An 18,462-nucleotide genomic window follows, 5' to 3' on the forward strand; every position below is an offset into this window, starting at 1 on the left:
TAAACTCATTACTGTTATTTTATTAAAATAAATATACTTTGATTTTTATCAAATCATCCAGCAACCACATGAAATGATTTTGCAGCTCAATTATGGCCCCTAGGTGTTTGTATTCTATTCCGATACATATATATATACACAATTTTACACAAAGTGCATAAAAACATGAAGTTATTGCGTACTTAAAGAAAGAATGTTACACTTATCCGTCACCGCACACACTTTGGTGGTAAAGTTCAGTGTAATGTGAGGATCTGAATGCCAGCTTTAATAAACATTTTAGCTGGATTGTTCCAGCTAAGATTATTTACCTCACAAGATACAAAAATAAAATACCGAAGTCTCTAGGAACATTTACCTTTGTTATGAGCAGAGGTTCCCGATGCTCCAGTCCCCCTCGGAGTGTGAATCCCCACGGTGCTCCTCCCGTAAGAAATACATCCACCAGTTTGCAACTTTCCCCATCTCTGGCCCTCTGATCCACATCCACTGATCTCTGCATCAGATGCCAAACGCTTCCGTCATTGTAGTGAGCCTCAGTGCTGTACCGCTCAGCATCCATGGCCCTGACAGAAAAGTACAAAATCAGCACAATAAACACTTGGAACCGTCACAGAAATAACTTCCACGATTCAAACAAACGTAGGAGAGCAGTAACCTGAAAGGACTCACACACAGGTAGCAAAGTTAGCATTGACGAGTAAACAGAGATGACAGTCAATATTTTAGCTACTGGAGAAGGTTGTGAATATTTCAAGAGTGACAATGATACTTTATTATTCTATGGTACATTTTATTAACTAGCTCTCTATGGGGGCATTCCGTGAATGTTGTTTTTAGTTTTAACTTCTGCACCGTTCTGGAAATATTTGTTAGCTGTTCAACGTTATCAACTTGTAGTTTAGTGACATCATTGAAAATGTATAAACATTTGTAACAAATATTCATTTTCAATATTAAATATATATTTAAAAATTCAAGATGTATTAATCTTAATCTGTTCAATTTACATGTAGCAAATTATGAGAAAATATTCATACTATTCAAATAATTTTTTTTAAAAGATACTGTATCGCCTTTTTACATACAATTAACGTACAGGTATACACAGCGTTTGTTCATTATCAGTCATTACTTCCTCCGCAGCTAAAAGAACAATGACAAGAATCGCTCAAGATCCCTGCGATGACTGAGGCAAAGAGGATACAGTCGTCTCCAGCAGCTTAGGAAATTCATCAAGAGTCATGTCGTCTGTGAATTCTGCAACACAAGAGTCAAGTACTCGACAATACTAAGAATATATCCTTGTTCCTACAGTATCATGATATATTGCATATATCGATGCACTGTATAATGAAACATTTTGTATTGCCATATTATGGCAAATACACACCTACATAACACATTATTATCTTGATTAATCCAACAAATTGAACAGAAGAACTTTAAGGTCTCACAGTTTCTACCTCGAGAAAGATTTCTGTAGTTAATTGACCAGTTTTACAATGTTGTGTTATTTGAGTTAACCTTCAGATTCAGAAGCTGTTAGCTTTCGATCTCCACTTAAACTAAACTAACATGGCGTCGTTATTCATTTAAAAATATAGTCACCTTTTCTGGAAATGTTAACATCACAATGAAGAAACACAAACATCAAGTAAACATAAAAAACTGTTTTAATAAATGTGGCGGATCACTGACCAACCACACTACTTCCTCAACTAGGAAATACAGGCTATGTTGGCAACCTGCTTTTGGTTAATATTAAAATCATTGTGGTTTATCTTTAACAAGTAAGTGATAGTGCTGGGCACATGTAGTTCCGCTTGTATATAAACAATCAGTTTTACAGTTAAAAAGTATGAAATTAAATGAATTCATATTTATATACATTATGTTACCATGTTTAAAAACGTAATACATACAAATGTAAGAAGAGTGAAAAATAAAGCAAAAAAAACAAAAGAAAACACTCGCCTTTATTTTCACTAATTCTGAGTTTGAAGCAAAATAATGCCTGATATTGCTACACAGATATCCATACAAATGCAAGATATATATACAAGAATATGAATACATGCATAACATATACACAGTACACTATATAAATATCTATATTTTGTTAAGTTCAATACAATATAATATATACTTGGTTTAATTTATGTCTTCAGAATGTCTTTTAATATTTGAAATACGATTGTGAAATAATTCATGACTACAGGATTCTAAACAGGGATTACGTACATTCATGTCAACAGTGTTATGTTTGACGGACAACAATAGAACAAAAGGAAAACGATTGATCAACTTAAAAACAAGTTTAAAGCTAGTTATTCTTCATGAATGATGAAAATAAAGCTCGATTGAAATGTCTTCTGTACGAGAAGCGCTTGTTGATCCTAAAATAACTTCCCGAACATTCAATGGTTTCCCTTTAAACAGTTTTAGTCGCAGTGAAAAAGATGTAAACAGCCATGTTGTTAATGCTCTTATCTGTGGGAGAATTAAAGACATTGTCAAGCAGCACAATGGAAACCATCTTTGCTTCTACAGACAAATAAGCCCTGAGCTCAGTCGACCTGCTCACAGAATAAATACATCCCGGTACCACACGCACTGTGCGAAAACTTTTAAAAGAAAAAGAAAACGTGGGCGACATTGTTAAATACATTTATGAAAGATGAAGTTTCTCACCTGCGAGTCAAAGTTGTGGTTAAACCGGTGAACACGATCCTGTCGTCCGCCAGAGATCCTCCAGGTTCACCTCACGCATACTTCATTTTTAACACTTCTTCACCGCGACATGGTTCTGTAAAAGTTCTGCACTAGTTCTGGTTAGTTTCGTGGTTCTGCTGGTGCTCTCTGCGGTGTTCTTCATCACACAAGCCCAGGACACCGACGCGCTCACGAGAGTTCAAATGCTAATGGCTAACCGCGCTAGCTGCGTCCGCGGACCTCAGCGAGAGCTTTTTTTTTTTATTTTTTTTTTTTAAACCAGACATGCATACTCAGAGAGGTGTACCCCGCACCCCATTAATACAACAGGACCACGATTCACGATAGTAGCATTAATAATATATTTCATGAAAAAAAAAAATCTATTTCTTGTCATTCAACAAGTGAACAAATCTCCCAAAACACAATTTAATTAAAATATGACACTTTTCTGCAAAACACCTAGAGTAAATAACACTCATAAATGTACTTCTATTTAATCAATTTAACAATTTCAATATTATTTTCCAATTCGCAATTTCTTTTTATTTTTATAAATGTAGGTGTGTGTGAATGTTTGTTGATGATGATTAAAATATTTGTATGATACTCAATATTTGTTATTTTGGTGTTGATGATACAACAAATTATTGTATTCTAAAAGTGTTTACCCTTGAGTATATTTTCTTTTGTAAAATAATATAAGGCTGGAGGCAAGTGCGCCTCAAGAGCGCCACCTGCTGTCGGTGACCAACAAATGGTTGCTCTTGGAAGTACAGCTTTGGCGAATATATCATGGAATGTAACGTTTTCTAGAAAAAAAAGGACACTTTGATTAAACTTTTTAGTGTTTCGATATGTTGCTAATATCGACGGATCAATTTCCAGTGGCGTGGTGGGTTGCTATGACAACCTGCTAACTCGTTAAGGGTGCCGGTAAGGACCTATAGAGGCCAAATCGCGGAAGTTGTCTAATGACGTCATCAGTTGACATAATGATCAGAGACTAAACAAGTTATAAGGGACCCTAAAACCGTTACAACGGGGCGATGTAAAGTATGTTTAAAAGCCTGGAATCGTGGTTCGGAACTAATCATCAAAATGGTAGTTGTGAAGAAGAAGAAAGTGCCAAAGAGAAGAAGTGGGACGTAAACAAAGCGAGTGTTGTTGAGGGACAAACTCCTCAAAACAACAGCCAGACTCGTGAGAAAGCAAAAGGCTTCAGCAGTAAGTCTTTCTGAGTTCCACGTTTGGTTGATAAGGACCATTTTGACTTGTTGAATTTACTTGATTTTTAGGTTTTGTCTACGATTTCGCCAGCAGTGCGTCAAAGAAACTGTCTGAAACTGCACAGTCCCTGAAGAAAAGTGTCGAAGATGGAAAGATTAATGGGATCATCGACAAAGTGTGTTTCCTTATAAAGATATTGTGAATTTTCAAACACCTTTAAATGTTCGTCTAATCTGCTCTCCAGACTATTTTAGGAGATTTTCAGAAAGAACAAGAGAAGTTTGTCCAGGAGAAAAAAGCCAAAACTTTCAGTGGGTGGTTCTTAACCTTTTTTGTTAAAAAAAAGAAGAAAGTTTGTTGTTAGTTTAAAATACATGTCTTCTGATCGTAGGTGCTGCTGTGCCACCATGGGTGGGATATAGTGAAGAGGAGACTATTCAGCATCAGATATTATCTCTCTCTTCTGTAAGTACTCCATTATTTAGTGGTGGGAAATTACATTTCCTCAGGGGCCTCAGGTTGTACATTTATTTATTTTATTGTTTTAGGGTCAATTAATACTCAAAAACTGAGTCCTCAAACAAAAAACATATAATCATATTTAGAGTTGAAATAGTAATTAATAATAAATACAAAATAATAAAATGGTTACGACTACCACATAAATACATTATAATGGGCTGCATGTGGCCCCCAGGTCTGCCATAATATCATCTATACATCTATTACATCTATACATCTATATCATTTTAACCAACCCCCGGCTTAAAGACTGGTGCTGGTATGTGAGGCATTTGTGCTATTGATTAATACTGACTGAAATGTGTTTTGTTTTGAAAAAAATATGCTATTTTCTCTGACGTAACATTAGCCTGTGACTCTAGACACATGGTGCTTGTTTCAATCAAGTTTATTTAAAAAAAATAAACCCATAAACTTGTGAACATGAGTAAAAGGAGAAAAACAAACTCTATTTGGTACCAAAAAATTAACGATACACATATTATGCTGACATTAAACCACACCGTGGTGCAAAAAAAAAAACATAATATAAAGCTTAACAAGTATTTTAAAAACTATAAGGCTCACTTTTTTTGTTCTGACAGGACAAGCGTAATTTTTTAAGAGACCCTCCAGCTGGCGTGCAGTTTCAATTTCACTACGAGCAAATGTATCCCGTCGCCATGGTGATGTTGGAGGAAGATGAGCTCCTTCAGAAGATGAGATTCCACCTGGTCCCCAAAGAGTGAGTTCTCCTGTACTTGTCCATCAATTTCTCATGGTCATATTTGCCCACATGTTTTTCAAAACTGGAGTTTATTATGTGGTTATTATCTGCAGGGTGAAAGAGGAGGTGTTCTGGAAGAATTACTTCTACCGCGTGTCTTTGATAAAACAGTCGGCTCAGCTCACAGCTCTGGCTAAAGAAAAGTGTAGTCGTGACGATCAAAAAGGTGGGATCCATTTTGTTTATAATTATTCTCACATTATCACAGATCTGTGTTTATGGAAGAATATGTTTGTTGGTAAAAACCGCTCAAGTAGCTCCGTTCTCTTTTGGTATGGTCTGGTGAAACTAATATAGCAACATATTTGTATCGAATTTGAACAGCTACTAATGAAAAAATATTGCATTTAGAAGATTTATTTTTGAATTATTGAAATAAGAGTATCAAACTCAAATAAAATGTTTCTCTCAAATGTTTAAATAGTAATTCATCAAGTAGTTTGATTGTAGATTTGTTTGCACTACAAACAGATATTTTCACTGAATTGTCTGTCAAAATTACAACATTTACTTGAGACTTGTTAATTTTGCAGATGAAAAGAAAATTGGCATAAATACACCTAAACCAGATGAGGTAAACAAATGTCTTTGTTTCTCAATCAGACAAAAGGTGATTTAAGGTTTCAATTTCTCTCTATGAAGCTGCAGGAGATCTCCAGCAGCCCCGCTGTGTTTGAGTTCGCCAGTGATGCCTTTGACTCCAGCAACATCGACTGCGATGACATACGCAAGGAGATGCAGCAGCTGGTTCTGGACAAGAAGGAATGTCTTAAAGATGGTGGGATTCCTGGCTGGAGTCTGAAGGAAAGAAGTGCAGCACTAATTGAATGTGTGAATTTGTGTGTGTTTCAGAGATCGCCGACTGGGAGAAGGAGCTGCAGGAGGAACTGCAGGAGTACGACGTGGTGGCTGACGGCTGCGAGGACCATGATGACAACTGGGACAAAGAGATCGAAGACATGCTTAAGGAGGACGACTAGTGTCCTTCACACTGGAGAAAACGCTCGATGGTCCTTTAATCATTTCATTTCAGCAATCGGATATTTCCTACAGACTTTTCTGACTGACTTTATTGTAAAAAGTGTTCATTGTCCGCATTCAAAAGAGAAAACTGTGATATTTTGGGCTCAAATGCTTGAAAGTTTACAACCTGAACTGTGCTTTATGAGACACAATCATAAGAGTTCTTGATTGACAGGCAGGGTCAGCAAGATTCAATCTGTTGTGCTTAAACGTGAAAAAATAGCTGTTACATTTCAATAAACATGAACTTTGATGAAAGAACATGTTATTTAACCTGTACAAGATACTTGCGTATTTTTCCCACAAGAAATTCACGATATATTTTTGTTTTTTTTCTTTGAACCCGTTTTATTTTTCACACCAATGTATTTATTTGTATCTGTAAAGCAGTTCAATAAACATGTCGCATAAAATAAAATGAAAGCAAAAGGGGGATTCAGTAGATAAGGAAAAAAATTCTCCAGTGTAACAATTCATAAGACTCATGTTTTCGACATTTTTGTGCAAAAGAAAATACAGCATTTAGAAACATAATACTTCAAACAGAATCAATAATTCATGAGGAATAACTGAGAATCTGTTAATCCATATAAAAGCCCTTTCTTCCCAGCATTCAAATTCTCATAGGCAGTGTAAAAACAGTATAACAACAATAATACATTTGTATTCAGGAATCAATTTTTCTGATCACAGTTTTGACAAGATGTGTACTGAAAATAATAAACATTACTTATTATTAATTAAAAACATCAGTGGAACACACAGTCCTTAAAAGAATCTGTTTCTTACCAGGAAAATTCTTAAAAACATGTAATTAAGAGTTATTTTATTCTTCACTGTGTTACTGCTTAAAATACATTCTTTATTGTGTTGCTAATTTAGATCATTTTTTATTAATTTAAAACTTAATAGTTAAATATAAACTAAATAAATGTGTATGGGAGTATTTAAGGGCCAGAACAATTAATGGTTGAAATTAACATTTCAAGTGTTGATACTTGGACTTTTTAATTGAACAATTGTTTTTTAAGAATTCGTTTATCATTATCATTATTTTTATTCTTTCTAATTCATATATTTTTTAAATTAATTAAGAAATTACACATAGAGTAATGGAACAGGTATTCTAATTCAAAAAATTAAAAAATAGTTTTCTTTTTTTCTACATTCTATAGTTTTGAATTTACAAAAATATATATTTTAGAATTCAACATTACAATGTTGTTATAATAGTTCCATTTTACCAGATTAATCCAAAAAACGCCTGAGCGTGTTTCAAAAACATGCATTTTGTAAATTTAAACCTGTACTGATTATGAAAAAGGTGTTGTTAAAAAAGGGACATTTGCAGACCTTACAAAAAAAAAGTCCTTCTACAAAGACTCACTGAAACATCCCTAGATGACAGAATCTTCTGCTGAACATGTGAACAATGGCTGGTGGAAGTCGTGTGGAGTCTGATATGAAGTCTGGTTTGCAACGGAAGAGTGTGTTGGATGCGGACAATGACCATGTGGTCACGTTCATGTCAGTCCGATTTCCTCCAGGACGCTGCGCGGACACTCTGCATCCTGTGAATGGACCACAACTCCACTGAGACATGACAGACCTTGACCACCGTGCTGTCATGAAGTATGACGCAGTCACACACGCATGTGCCCGCATTTATTACATAGTAATGTCAGGAAAGTCACACATTTAAAATGTTTATGAAGTTCCATTAACACTTTCTGAGGGCAGGAAATGCATATTTCACAAAACATAGTATCAAAACATCATGTTTTTTTTTATTAAATAAAAAACAAAAACAAATTTAAATACTGTAATAACTGGTTTTAAGAGCATGTTCACTTTTAGAAACAATTAATTTAGAGTTTCTTGTTGAATTAATTTGACTAACAATTGCCAGATTAAACTACTAGTTGGCAGATGACAAGACAATAATTGAATTTTCAATTAAGTTTAAGTTGAAAAAAAGAAATGTTAATATATTTAAATGTAGCTAAAACACGTAAATGATGTCAAAGTTATTCCTAAAAGATTTGCCTTTACTTGCTGTACATAATTGTGTTTCAATCAACATGGGATTTGTTTATATTTAGAACATATTTAAAATCAAACCTTTAATATCAATATAAATATTGATATCTATTTTAAAATAAACTATATGGCTAGATAGAATAATGAATGAGTTTTTACCTTTTAGCTATTTTTATTCCCGTTTCGTTATAACATCACAGGAACATGATTCTGATCATCAGTATATCAAGAACTCAGTATCTGTAGTACAGCCCGCGTCCAAAAGGTGGCGGACTTTCCCCAAATAAGCGGCATGTGTCCGTCAATTAGAGTCAAAATTCCAAAGACCTAAATATTTTTACAAAACAAGTTTATTTTACCGGCTGCGCTGCAACTAGAGAGTTGAAAGTTCAAAGGCTCCAACTTAATTTGATTTTAATCTACATTATTTATTTATCACTACAGCTCTGTGATGATTAACTTTAAACACATTTCTAACCTTTGTGATCCTGGTCTAGAAAGGCGCTTTAGAAATAACCATTACCTACCTACCTACTTCCTTACTTAGTTACTTAGTTACTTTAAAAACAACCTTTAGATACTTACTTACTCACTTTGAATTTCATTGAGGATAATCTTAAAGACTTTTTAGTCATTTGTATTATAAAAAAAATAATAATACACAGACGTTTGTAACAACGTTATTAAAACATTTAGACAAGTTGTAATAATAACACTATTCAATGTTGATTAATGACAACAATATCTATCAATTTAGAGAATAAAACATTTCATTAACATCTCTAAATGAAGGAATGTTCCAGCGTCAGAGTACGCCTCACTGGATGGAACCTCAGCTTCCGGCTCAGAAAAATAACAGCTTTGCGTTCTTGGGACTTTCATCTTAATCTGAAATCTGTGAGTTGAATAAATTCATGTTTCATTTGTGTTTGAGTTCAAGACCAACAACTATAGGCGTATATCAGTGCCACCAGAGTATTGAATGATTATATTTAAAATATGAATTGTTGTTTTCTTAAATGTATTATATATTAGGGGAAGAAAATTAATGAATGAACTAAAAAAAACTATGACACTGATATACTTCGATACAAAAACCTCTGGAATGTTGGTCACTGCACATGTTTAAACAATGAGTACCTTAGTATGGTTGTATGTATGTGAAAGTATATAAGCAGTGTCGCTAACGTCATCAGTTTTAAAACCCTGATCTAGACAAGAGAACAATCTGGCGGCGTTTAAAAAAAGAAGACAACAACTCAGAGGGAAAGACAGATGCCAGGCACTGAGGAGCTCAGCATGCATGATGGTGGAAAGTAGCGGCAACAGCAGTGACGGCAGCAGGTCAGTACACAGGCACAGTAAAGTACTCATGACGGGGCTGAGGGAGAGAAATGCACACGGCTTAGAACCACAAACATTAACAACATGCAAGAAGCAGTACACACAGTTGCAGGCGTCAACACTCAAAGAAATAGGACAAGCTTCTCGTCCCGATGTGACCTGAAGTCACCGTCGCTCTGTCATCATGGTCCGAGTTGTCATGGTGATGAAACGTGCATTTTGCATGGGGACATACATTGCTATGGAAGTATATCATCAAATGTTGAAGCTTTGATTTATTTATTTAATGAAAAATAATTAAATTTGGAATGATAATATCAAACTATTTCTGTGTCTATAGCAATGTAAATGTTATTCAACCTTCAATATGTGGATGCCACTGAATTACCTCCATTATTTCCTCCCAGCTCAAAATTTCAACATGAACATTATCTGCTTTGATTTCTTACCTTTATCACCTAAATGTTTGTCAATTTGTATGAATATAACTATGATCATTCCTCCTGTTAAAATGTATTATTCGAGTTTATTCATTTAATAAATCAGGGGTCTTCAACTCAACTGGCCAGGGGCCAATTCTCGAGATTGGGCCGAAGACTGGGGCGTCTTACAGCATTTGTATCCTGAAAGTCTTTGACAAATTTAATTTAAATTGATTTGTTTAATGTTTAACAGATTTTTGTTAGATTTCCCTGGGAAGTTTGTCCACATTTACCTTTTTTCTTTTTCTTGCATTTTTTAATAACTACATTTCAGGCATTACAACACTGCAGGGTATTAACACTTAGAGAACAATAATACGTTTGTTTACTGCAAGCAGAGTATTAAATCAGAGGAACAACCTCAATTATTATTAAAAATGTCAACAGAACACAGATGACAATGTATATATTTTTCACTTTGAAATGTAATCACAAGTTTGTGATGGTTCACAGTGTAAAGGATTAAATGTCATTGCAGCATATTTATTTTTTCCTATCTTTTTTTAACGTCAAACATGTCAGATTTAATTTAAATGATTGAGCTGGAAATTGTCTCTCAAACCTGCTGAAACTCATCAACACATTGATACAAATAACCTCTTGAATATCCCTGCAAAACAAGATAAGGTGACACGTTTATCATCGAACATTTCTGGCTTCAATAATAAAAAAAAGTGAATATTGTCAAAGTGTGAATATGGACGAGGCTGGTGACACACGTCTCCGGACTGAGAGACTCTAATGTGCTCGATACAAACAGAGGTTCTGACATATTCACCTCAAATGGCCTGATTCTGAAAGAGTCCTGAGGACTCTGAGGCCATATTTGGGACCATCATACCTGTGAGGCAGATTCAGGACACACAATGAGCATCAAGGGAAAATGCTTTTGGGGTTAATCTAACATCTATAGGTTCTAATGGGTTCCTCTAGGACCAGGAAACTCATCTAACTCTGTCAGGTCTTTGTTTCCCAGGAAGTCTTTGGAGGTAATTTAAGAGGAAGAAGTGCTTAGTGGCAGCGAAGAAATGACCAGCTCCAGAGAACACTTTCATTAAAAAGGCTTATTAAAATAGCCCTGACAAAATCCCCCGTGGTATGCCTTCCACGTAATGACTGCACCACCAACTGCTGAGTCTTAAAGCTGGATTTTTAACCAGCAACTTCCTCGTCAAGAATCGGAGCCTTTTTTGTGTCAACATGTTTCTTTTAAGTTGTGTGTTAAACTGCACCAAATCATCAGGTAAAAGTGATCAGGCTGATGTTTAATTGTTCCCTCATTTCTTTTTAAATCCATGAACATGAACCACCGACTCATAGGGGTGTGACAAAATATCCATACGACAATAAAGTGATGTTTTCTTTCTTTACTTCATTCACCAACACTGTATTGCCTTTTTTTTGTATTTCAAGTCATATTTATAATAATCAATATCACAATATCCTAGTAATCTTATTTGTCTGTGTTTAAAATGAAATAATTATATTAAAAAGAATTGTCTTTTATTAACCATTAACAATTAAAAGAAACCTCACATCAACAATCGTACTTTAACTTAGTATATTTATATATATATTTGTTTAAATATATATTTTAATAAATTCTTCAGCTGTGAATCGTAAGTTGCAACAGAGTTAAATACCTACTGTATTCGCTCACATGCTAATACGTGGCGCATGAGATCGTGCTCACACTCTGTCACATGTTTGACTTAAGTGCATGCAAGGTCAAGCTCACAGCACACACGACTTAAAAGCCTCATGCTGACCGACTTGTCTTGTAGTTACCAAAAGCTGGACGCTTTATAAAAGCTCGTCATTCTGCAAACCTCCCCAGTTGTCACTCTGGCGCTACATAGTCAAAGACATAGTATTTAATATATATATATACATAATGTATATAAGACACATGGATGTAGATCAGTTACATCAATATATTGAATACTTGAAAATACCACTCTAATATATATATATATTAGTTTATATATATATATATATATATATATATATATAATATATATATATAAGTTTATAAATTCAATTATTGAATAATTACATTGGATCATTTATATTTTGAAAGGTTCTATTATTTTTCTTTTCATTATTGAATTTTAAAAATCCTATATTCAATATTTTCAAAATTAATTAATTAATTATTTTTGTTTCTACACATAGAGTGTGCTATTGTAATTCTATAGTCAAAAATTAATTCTTTGAATTCAATATTTCTTCATCCGTAGTCTTTCAAATTCAATCTAAAAATGATGGTTTAGTATAACACCAGAAAATACCCAAAAAAGTACAGAGCTACTGAGTTTAGAAATGTTTTTTTTATTTTTATATTAGAATATTAATTCCTTTGTGTAAAAATGCATTAATTTCTAAAATATGTTACATTTTTTAATTAAGTTGTATTTTTTTGTTATGTTTTCACTTTGATTTGGGGTTTATTTTGTTCTCTCATTTCCTTTCCCCTTTCCCCTCAACTAGTAGCACATTTCTGGACCTTGTTGAAAACAGAATTAAATGGGTTTTTTTTAAAACCTATACAAATTATTAAACTTAATTATTTAAAAAAATATTTAAAAAAAAGAAAAAACACGTAAAAAAAGAAAATTGAAGTTCTTAACAAGTTTCAAAGTTCAATATTCTACTGAATTGATTACTTCCATACAGAAAGTTAAAAAACAAAGCAAATTTATAACAGCGCTCAACACTTCAAAGATGAAATTGTGTTGGTTTGTAAAAAAAAAGTTAAGCGACACTGGTTTATTACTATCGTTATTGTCTTTGTTATACTGTTCTTTATCAGGACACATAAACCATGTTTCACTCTATTCAAAGTGAAAGAAAACCATTGAATAATTTATATAAAATAGTGATTTAGTTACGGGTTAAACTAATTGTATTAAAAAGGTATTGATTTTATCACACATTAGATTTGATCATTTAGAAACATGCAAACCTGAACATTGATGCACAAATGTGTCACTTTTTAAGGATGTCAAGTTGTATTAGGCGTGATTGAAAGAAAGGGAGAAAGAAGGTTGCTGGTTCTACTTCTATGTCTACGGGTCAAGACTACAGTGAGGCTAGTCGCTACATGGAGGTTTGTCCACAGTACCTGCAAACAGGCGCGTCTGAGAGTCAATATTCTGGAGGTCACAATCATAACATGCATCAAACATGCACAGAGAAAAAGAGAGAAGATGATTGGCTGTAAACATGAAGGCAAGGAAGACTCAAGCAGAGTGAGGAGGAATCAGAGAAAACAGAATCAACAAAGTCATGATCACCAGATCACAGCATTGATCAGATCAACATTTTGATCATTTGAAATATGCTTTGATGTGTAATTATTAATGACTTACCAAGCTTTTTTTTATGGATCACTGTGTTTATCAATCTGTCAATCTAAAACATTTCATTTGAGCCTTCATTTTACTTTTGATTTTCCATTCATTCCACTCCTAACTTTACTAAAATAATTGTTTTATGGACCAAAATCTTTTTGCAGATGAAGTCAATGTTTATTTTGCTTATAGTAAGTAGGACCCTGATTGTGATATTTATGGTATATCAGTGCCATCAGAATATTGAATGGGATGTTTTTTTCATTGAAATGTTGTTTTAATTTGCTTTTTTGATTCATTGAATTAATTAATTTCTATTACAGAATGTCGATTTTTTTTAAATGATCGAATATAAAAAATCGAATATTTGAAAAAAACAATATGATTTATTATACATTTAATCTAATTCCAACTATTCAAAAAAATAAAAATGTCAAAATGTAGTATTTTTTAATATTTCTAGCCTTATAGTCAATAGCATAATAGTCAAACATAAAAAAATATATAATTTAGGAATAAAAACATTTCTAAATTTAAATTATTTAAAAAATAATTTAACATTTCAAAATCGAAATTATGAAATTCAATTATCCAAAAACATAACTCAATGCTCAAATAAACAATATTTGAAATGTCAAATTCAAACATAATATTGAACTCAACCTGTGATAATATTCTGACTGCACTGATACTTGATTTCCTCTATTCATTCTTTAAAGCTTAATATATTTTATTTATCTCTGTGTTTGCTGTCCTTCACCGAACATATTCCTTTTATTTAATGTTTTAAAGTTTTACATTGTAGATCCATAATCTCTGTTTCTGGTCTTATCTTAAACACTGACCTCTATATAGGTCACCATATCAAAGTGAGTATTAATCCACTTTGATTTTGATACGGGATACCACAAACACATTTGTTTTCGCGCCTTCGAGTCACCTTGACCTTGAGATAACAAAAGGGTTGACAGGCGGGACTTGGACTTGGGAGTTGTCTCACCTCTTGCAGCAGGTCTGCTTGCTCGATGGCCTTCAAAACGTTCTTCTTGGACGTCTCCTGAGCCTCTCCGCCCAGCAAGAACTCGTCCAAAATGAAATAGGCCTTTTCGAAGTTGAAAATGATGTCCAGCTCACAAACCTGTTGTTCCGACAAACATTAAAGTATATCAGTGACATCAGATGATTGAGTCGTTAAATGTAACATTTCAATTTTTTTACGCTTTAAATTATTTGTATTGAATAATTTATTTCACTTATTTGTCTATTGTAGGTTGAATTTGTTTTCGAGGAATTGACTTAAACATTTGAACATTTACAAAATAAATGAAAATATGTTTACACATAGTTCCATATTCGAATTCCAATAATTTCATAATAACCTTTCTAAATTCAATATTTAAAAATTCACAGCCCTTTTAATTAATCTTTATTTTTGAAATGTCTGTACCACCAGACAATACTAAAAGACCACAAATTAAATATCAATTATTGGAATACGGATATCAAAGTTAATGTGTACAAAAAAACTTCCTTTGAAAATAGATTAAAAAAATAATTCAACCTTTTAATATAAAAATAATGAATCGGAAATTAAAATGTTTTAAAAAGAAAAATCTAAAAACAGTCAAGGTTTCAACATTAAAATGATGATTTTAACCAATCTGACGGCACTGATATACTTCAATAGAAACACTTTAAATGAGGAAAGTTCACCACATTAACAGTAGAAAAGCAGAAACGTACGCTGCCAAAATACTTGTCCAGCAGCTCCACGTATCTGTGGATGATCTCCAGTGTAATGAGCTCGTTGTCTTGCTCCTCGATGGCACAGCAGAAGTACAGACTTGCATACCTGTTAGGTCAGGAAAGTGTTTTTATTACGAGCGTGTATTGTCAAGAGTCTGGTGATACACAATACAGGGGCAACATATATTGTCACACTGTAGTAACAAGGGTACTTGACTTCATTACTGAAGTCTGCTCAACGGTATCCTCTCGTCCTTAGACATCGCCGTCCTTTTAATTGCAACACAAAAATGAACAACAATATTTTCATGTTCATTTTAAATAGAAAATAACAATAATACAAGTATTTAATACAAACTTTATTTAAATATAAACCATGAAAGATACTAATAAAATATGATTTGAAACCCCCCAAAAATAGATTGAACTGTGCAGTGGAATATTAATCCAGTATTGTGAAAAATATATCAAGATAATTAAGTGTATAGATATTTTCTTGCACCCCAAGTATTTATTGTCTTGTCCTCGCAGAGCAAATCTACAGAGAGCTGACATTGTGGGATTTAGACTAACAATGGGCTGAAGTGCTGACTTGAGCTTCTTCCTTATTAAAGACTGTTTACTGTTCGCTGCATTCATCAGAGGGCCAGAAGTTGGACGCCAAAGGCGGTATCAGTTAAGCCCCATTCCACCAGGGTCCTTTATCCCCGCTAATCCCTGAGGCACTTTTAAAGCATGTGATTATTGGCTAATAAAGGAGGTGGTCACTTGATCCCACCAGCAGGGCATAGATGGCACAATGGACGGCAGTGTTGATTTTAAACAGATGCAAGAGGCATAAATGGATGGTTCATCTCCATCTGTACCACAGCAACATCCACATTCTTCCCCAGGAAATGTCCACGTTCAAGTCCGAACGAGGATCCAGACAGAAAGCAGGTCAATGGTTCAGGCCTAATGTTTCCTTTCAGGTACGAATATAAATGTTTAAAATCAGAGGTGTCAGTAAATGATATGTGTTTTCCTGATACTGTATCGCTATTCCAAAGCACAGTATCCTTTTTTTTTGCAGATACTTAAGTCGTTTGTTCATTTTTGTGTTGCTATTAAACATCAGGCCACTAGATAACAGCAAACATTGCGTCCCCCGCAGCAGAAGTACAAAAAAAATCCCACAAGATTCCGGAGATAGCTGAGGACAAGAGGATACAGTCGTCTCCAGCAGCTTTTAAAGCTGATGTTTGGATATATTTTGGTTTCAACACAAATGATAGCAGTTACGACTTCATCAAGAGTCATGTGGTCTGTAAATTCTGCAACACCAGAGTCAAAGTCAAGAGTCAATATATCCTTGTACCTACAGTATCACAAAATATCGCAATATATCATATTGCAGCCCCTGTATTATGATACATATCGAATCACCAGATTCTTGGATCCAACAAACACCTCTAGGTCCTACAGTTTAATGCATGATAAATTCAAGACTTGTTAAGACTTTTTTAATACCATTTGAAATAAACCTAAGACCAACTCAAAAAGCTACTAAAGCAGAGATAACACTTTACTTACATAGGGTTAGGGACAATTTTACTTAAATGTTTACCTTATCATAATATAAAAATGACTTTTTAGTCATCTTTGACTCATCTTTGTACATTGTCTCTCATACACATTAACACATTTATTTGTACCACTTCCAGCCATTAAGAAAAATGCTGGGCAGCAGATTCTCATTAAGTAAGTAAGTAAGTAAGTAATATTTATTTATATAGCGCTTTTCGAGACCAGGGTCACTTTCCTATGTTGACTCAATCTAAATCAATCTCAATTTAAAAAAATAAATCATAATACATATTTTGAGATATAAAACTGACATAATTTTTTTTTTGCCACTGTTTCTCACTGTCATTGTCTAGGACCTGATTTTATATTATCTTATATGGTGTTTAATGGTTTATCTTCTTCAGATAACTCTGTTAATATTTGACACTCAATTAAATTTTACACATAAAATATAATTTGATTTAGAAAAGCAATGTTCAAGTTCATATAAAGCATCATAAAAATATAAAGTGAGGAGAAATATCTGACTGATGTAATTCTTTTTCATCAGACTGAAGAGTTTCAACTTGATCACAGGTTGAGTTCAAAAAAGTAATAAAGAGCCAAAAAGACACGCAGTCTTATGAAATACACTAAAATACTAAAATATGAAAATATAAGTATAAAAGCAAGAATAGAAACTTTGATCAAAGTTTGAAAAGCATGAATAAGAAATTCTCCCATGCTTACCTTTTATACACAACCTTGAGATCTCGCCACTCCAGAAAGCTGCACATTTTGGGTTTTCGTGCGAGAATCGACTGAACCAGCTCTCTGGTGATTTTCTTTTTCTCCTTATCAGACAAAGGCACGTACCACTTCTGAAGCCTCAGCTTGCCCTGTCGGCTGAACAGAAGCATGAACTGCATCTGAAATGAAACAATGGAGGAGAAAGTTATTCAGCATAATGAGTATTATTAATAATAATAATGTTATTTAGCTGGAGAAGAAGTTGAGATAAAAAAATCCATAGACTCTCTGAGGACTTCTAACCATTGCTCTTCAAACCATTATTGAAAAACAACCGTTAAACTAGAAGATCTAAACAGTTGTCAATGAAAGGGAAGTTAATGTAAATATTGTTAAAAAGAAATGCATTTACGTTACTTCCTGCTATACAAACAATATTATGTACTACTATTAGGCATTGTGTAGCGACACTGGATTTAGTAATCTTAATTAATGTGGCGAAAAATGGTCCACATGTATTGACAAATTGGATTTATCACGTTTTCATCCAAGACTGGCATGTCTGCTGTCACTTGAACGCAGCAGCGAAGAGGAAGTAGAACCGTTATCTCACAGAGAGAACACCATATATGGTTTCGTGAGCCGGCGCGAAATTATACAATAACAACAATTAATTTATACGTTTAAGAGTTTTAAAATAAAGAATTAAACTACTTCTTACCTTGAATATCAACAGTACGAGAATCCCTCCGAACAAATGCAACAGCCAAGTCCACGCAGACAACGACTCCGTCTGCTTCAAGCTTCTGATTGGCCAGTGGAGTTTCACGACGTTGTTCATTGGTTAATAGTGAGAGCGTAGATCCGCCCTTTTCCTGGGTTAACTCCTAACTGTGCACATGTTTGGTGAATACACACGTCAATCAAATAGCAAACTTCAAGCCAC

General features: G+C 33.9%; 3 protein-coding genes across 8 annotated transcripts in view; 1 reads left to right on the top strand and 2 right to left on the bottom strand.

Annotated features, from left to right (window-relative positions):
* The window catches only part of shroom2a (shroom family member 2a), a 34,773-nt gene extending 31,840 nt beyond the window's left edge, over positions 1–2,933 (bottom strand). For 2 of the 3 annotated variants that reach the window (XM_087785314.1, XM_087785313.1), the window contains exons 1-2: positions 2,695–2,933; positions 359–566 (exon numbers count right to left, since the gene is read on the bottom strand). In XM_087785314.1, coding sequence (XP_087641440.1) covers positions 359–562 — 204 coding nt within the window. In that variant the 5' untranslated portion in view covers positions 563–566; positions 2,695–2,933. The remainder of the gene's footprint in view (positions 1–358; positions 567–2,694) is intronic. The other variant, XM_087785315.1, reaches the window with a different exon arrangement.
* Positions 2,934–3,711: 778 nt separating this feature from the next.
* LOC148087088 (synapse-associated protein 1-like) lies at positions 3,712–6,219 on the top strand. Of its 2 annotated transcripts, none has more exons than XM_087785320.1 (9): positions 3,712–3,942; positions 4,014–4,120; positions 4,190–4,256; positions 4,337–4,410; positions 5,052–5,191; positions 5,287–5,399; positions 5,767–5,807; positions 5,876–6,011; positions 6,086–6,219. In XM_087785320.1, exons 1-9 carry the CDS (start codon positions 3,774–3,776, stop codon positions 6,211–6,213), a joined length of 975 nt encoding a protein of 324 aa, XP_087641446.1. In that variant the 5' UTR covers positions 3,712–3,773; the 3' UTR covers positions 6,214–6,219. The 2 variants fall into 2 exon arrangements, with proteins under 2 accessions (XP_087641446.1, XP_087641447.1); XM_087785321.1 differs by having other exon boundaries at positions 5,882–6,011.
* Positions 6,220–7,688: 1,469 nt separating this feature from the next.
* Positions 7,689–18,304, bottom strand: LOC148087089 (AP-1 complex subunit sigma-2). 3 transcript variants are annotated; one of them, XM_087785322.1, is made up of 7 exons: positions 18,238–18,304; positions 17,517–17,695; positions 15,219–15,327; positions 14,476–14,613; positions 13,247–13,277; positions 10,901–10,963; positions 7,853–9,677 (listed from the first exon to the last, which is right to left on the bottom strand). In XM_087785322.1, exons 2-6 carry the CDS (start codon positions 17,693–17,695, stop codon positions 10,902–10,904), a joined length of 519 nt encoding a protein of 172 aa, XP_087641448.1. In that variant the 5' UTR covers positions 18,238–18,304; the 3' UTR covers positions 7,853–9,677; position 10,901. The 3 variants fall into 3 exon arrangements, with proteins under 3 accessions (XP_087641449.1, XP_087641448.1, XP_087641450.1); XM_087785323.1 differs by lacking the exons at positions 7,853–9,677; positions 10,901–10,963; positions 13,247–13,277 and adding an exon at positions 7,689–7,827; XM_087785324.1 differs by lacking the exons at positions 10,901–10,963; positions 13,247–13,277 and having other exon boundaries at positions 7,854–9,677.
* Between the last annotated feature and the right edge of the window lie 158 nt (positions 18,305–18,462).

This window comes from Callionymus lyra, chromosome 2 (genome assembly GCF_982586985.1).
Source record: "Callionymus lyra chromosome 2, fCalLyr1.hap1.1, whole genome shotgun sequence".
In the NCBI taxonomy this organism is placed as follows: Eukaryota; Metazoa; Chordata; class Actinopteri; order Syngnathiformes; family Callionymidae; genus Callionymus; species Callionymus lyra.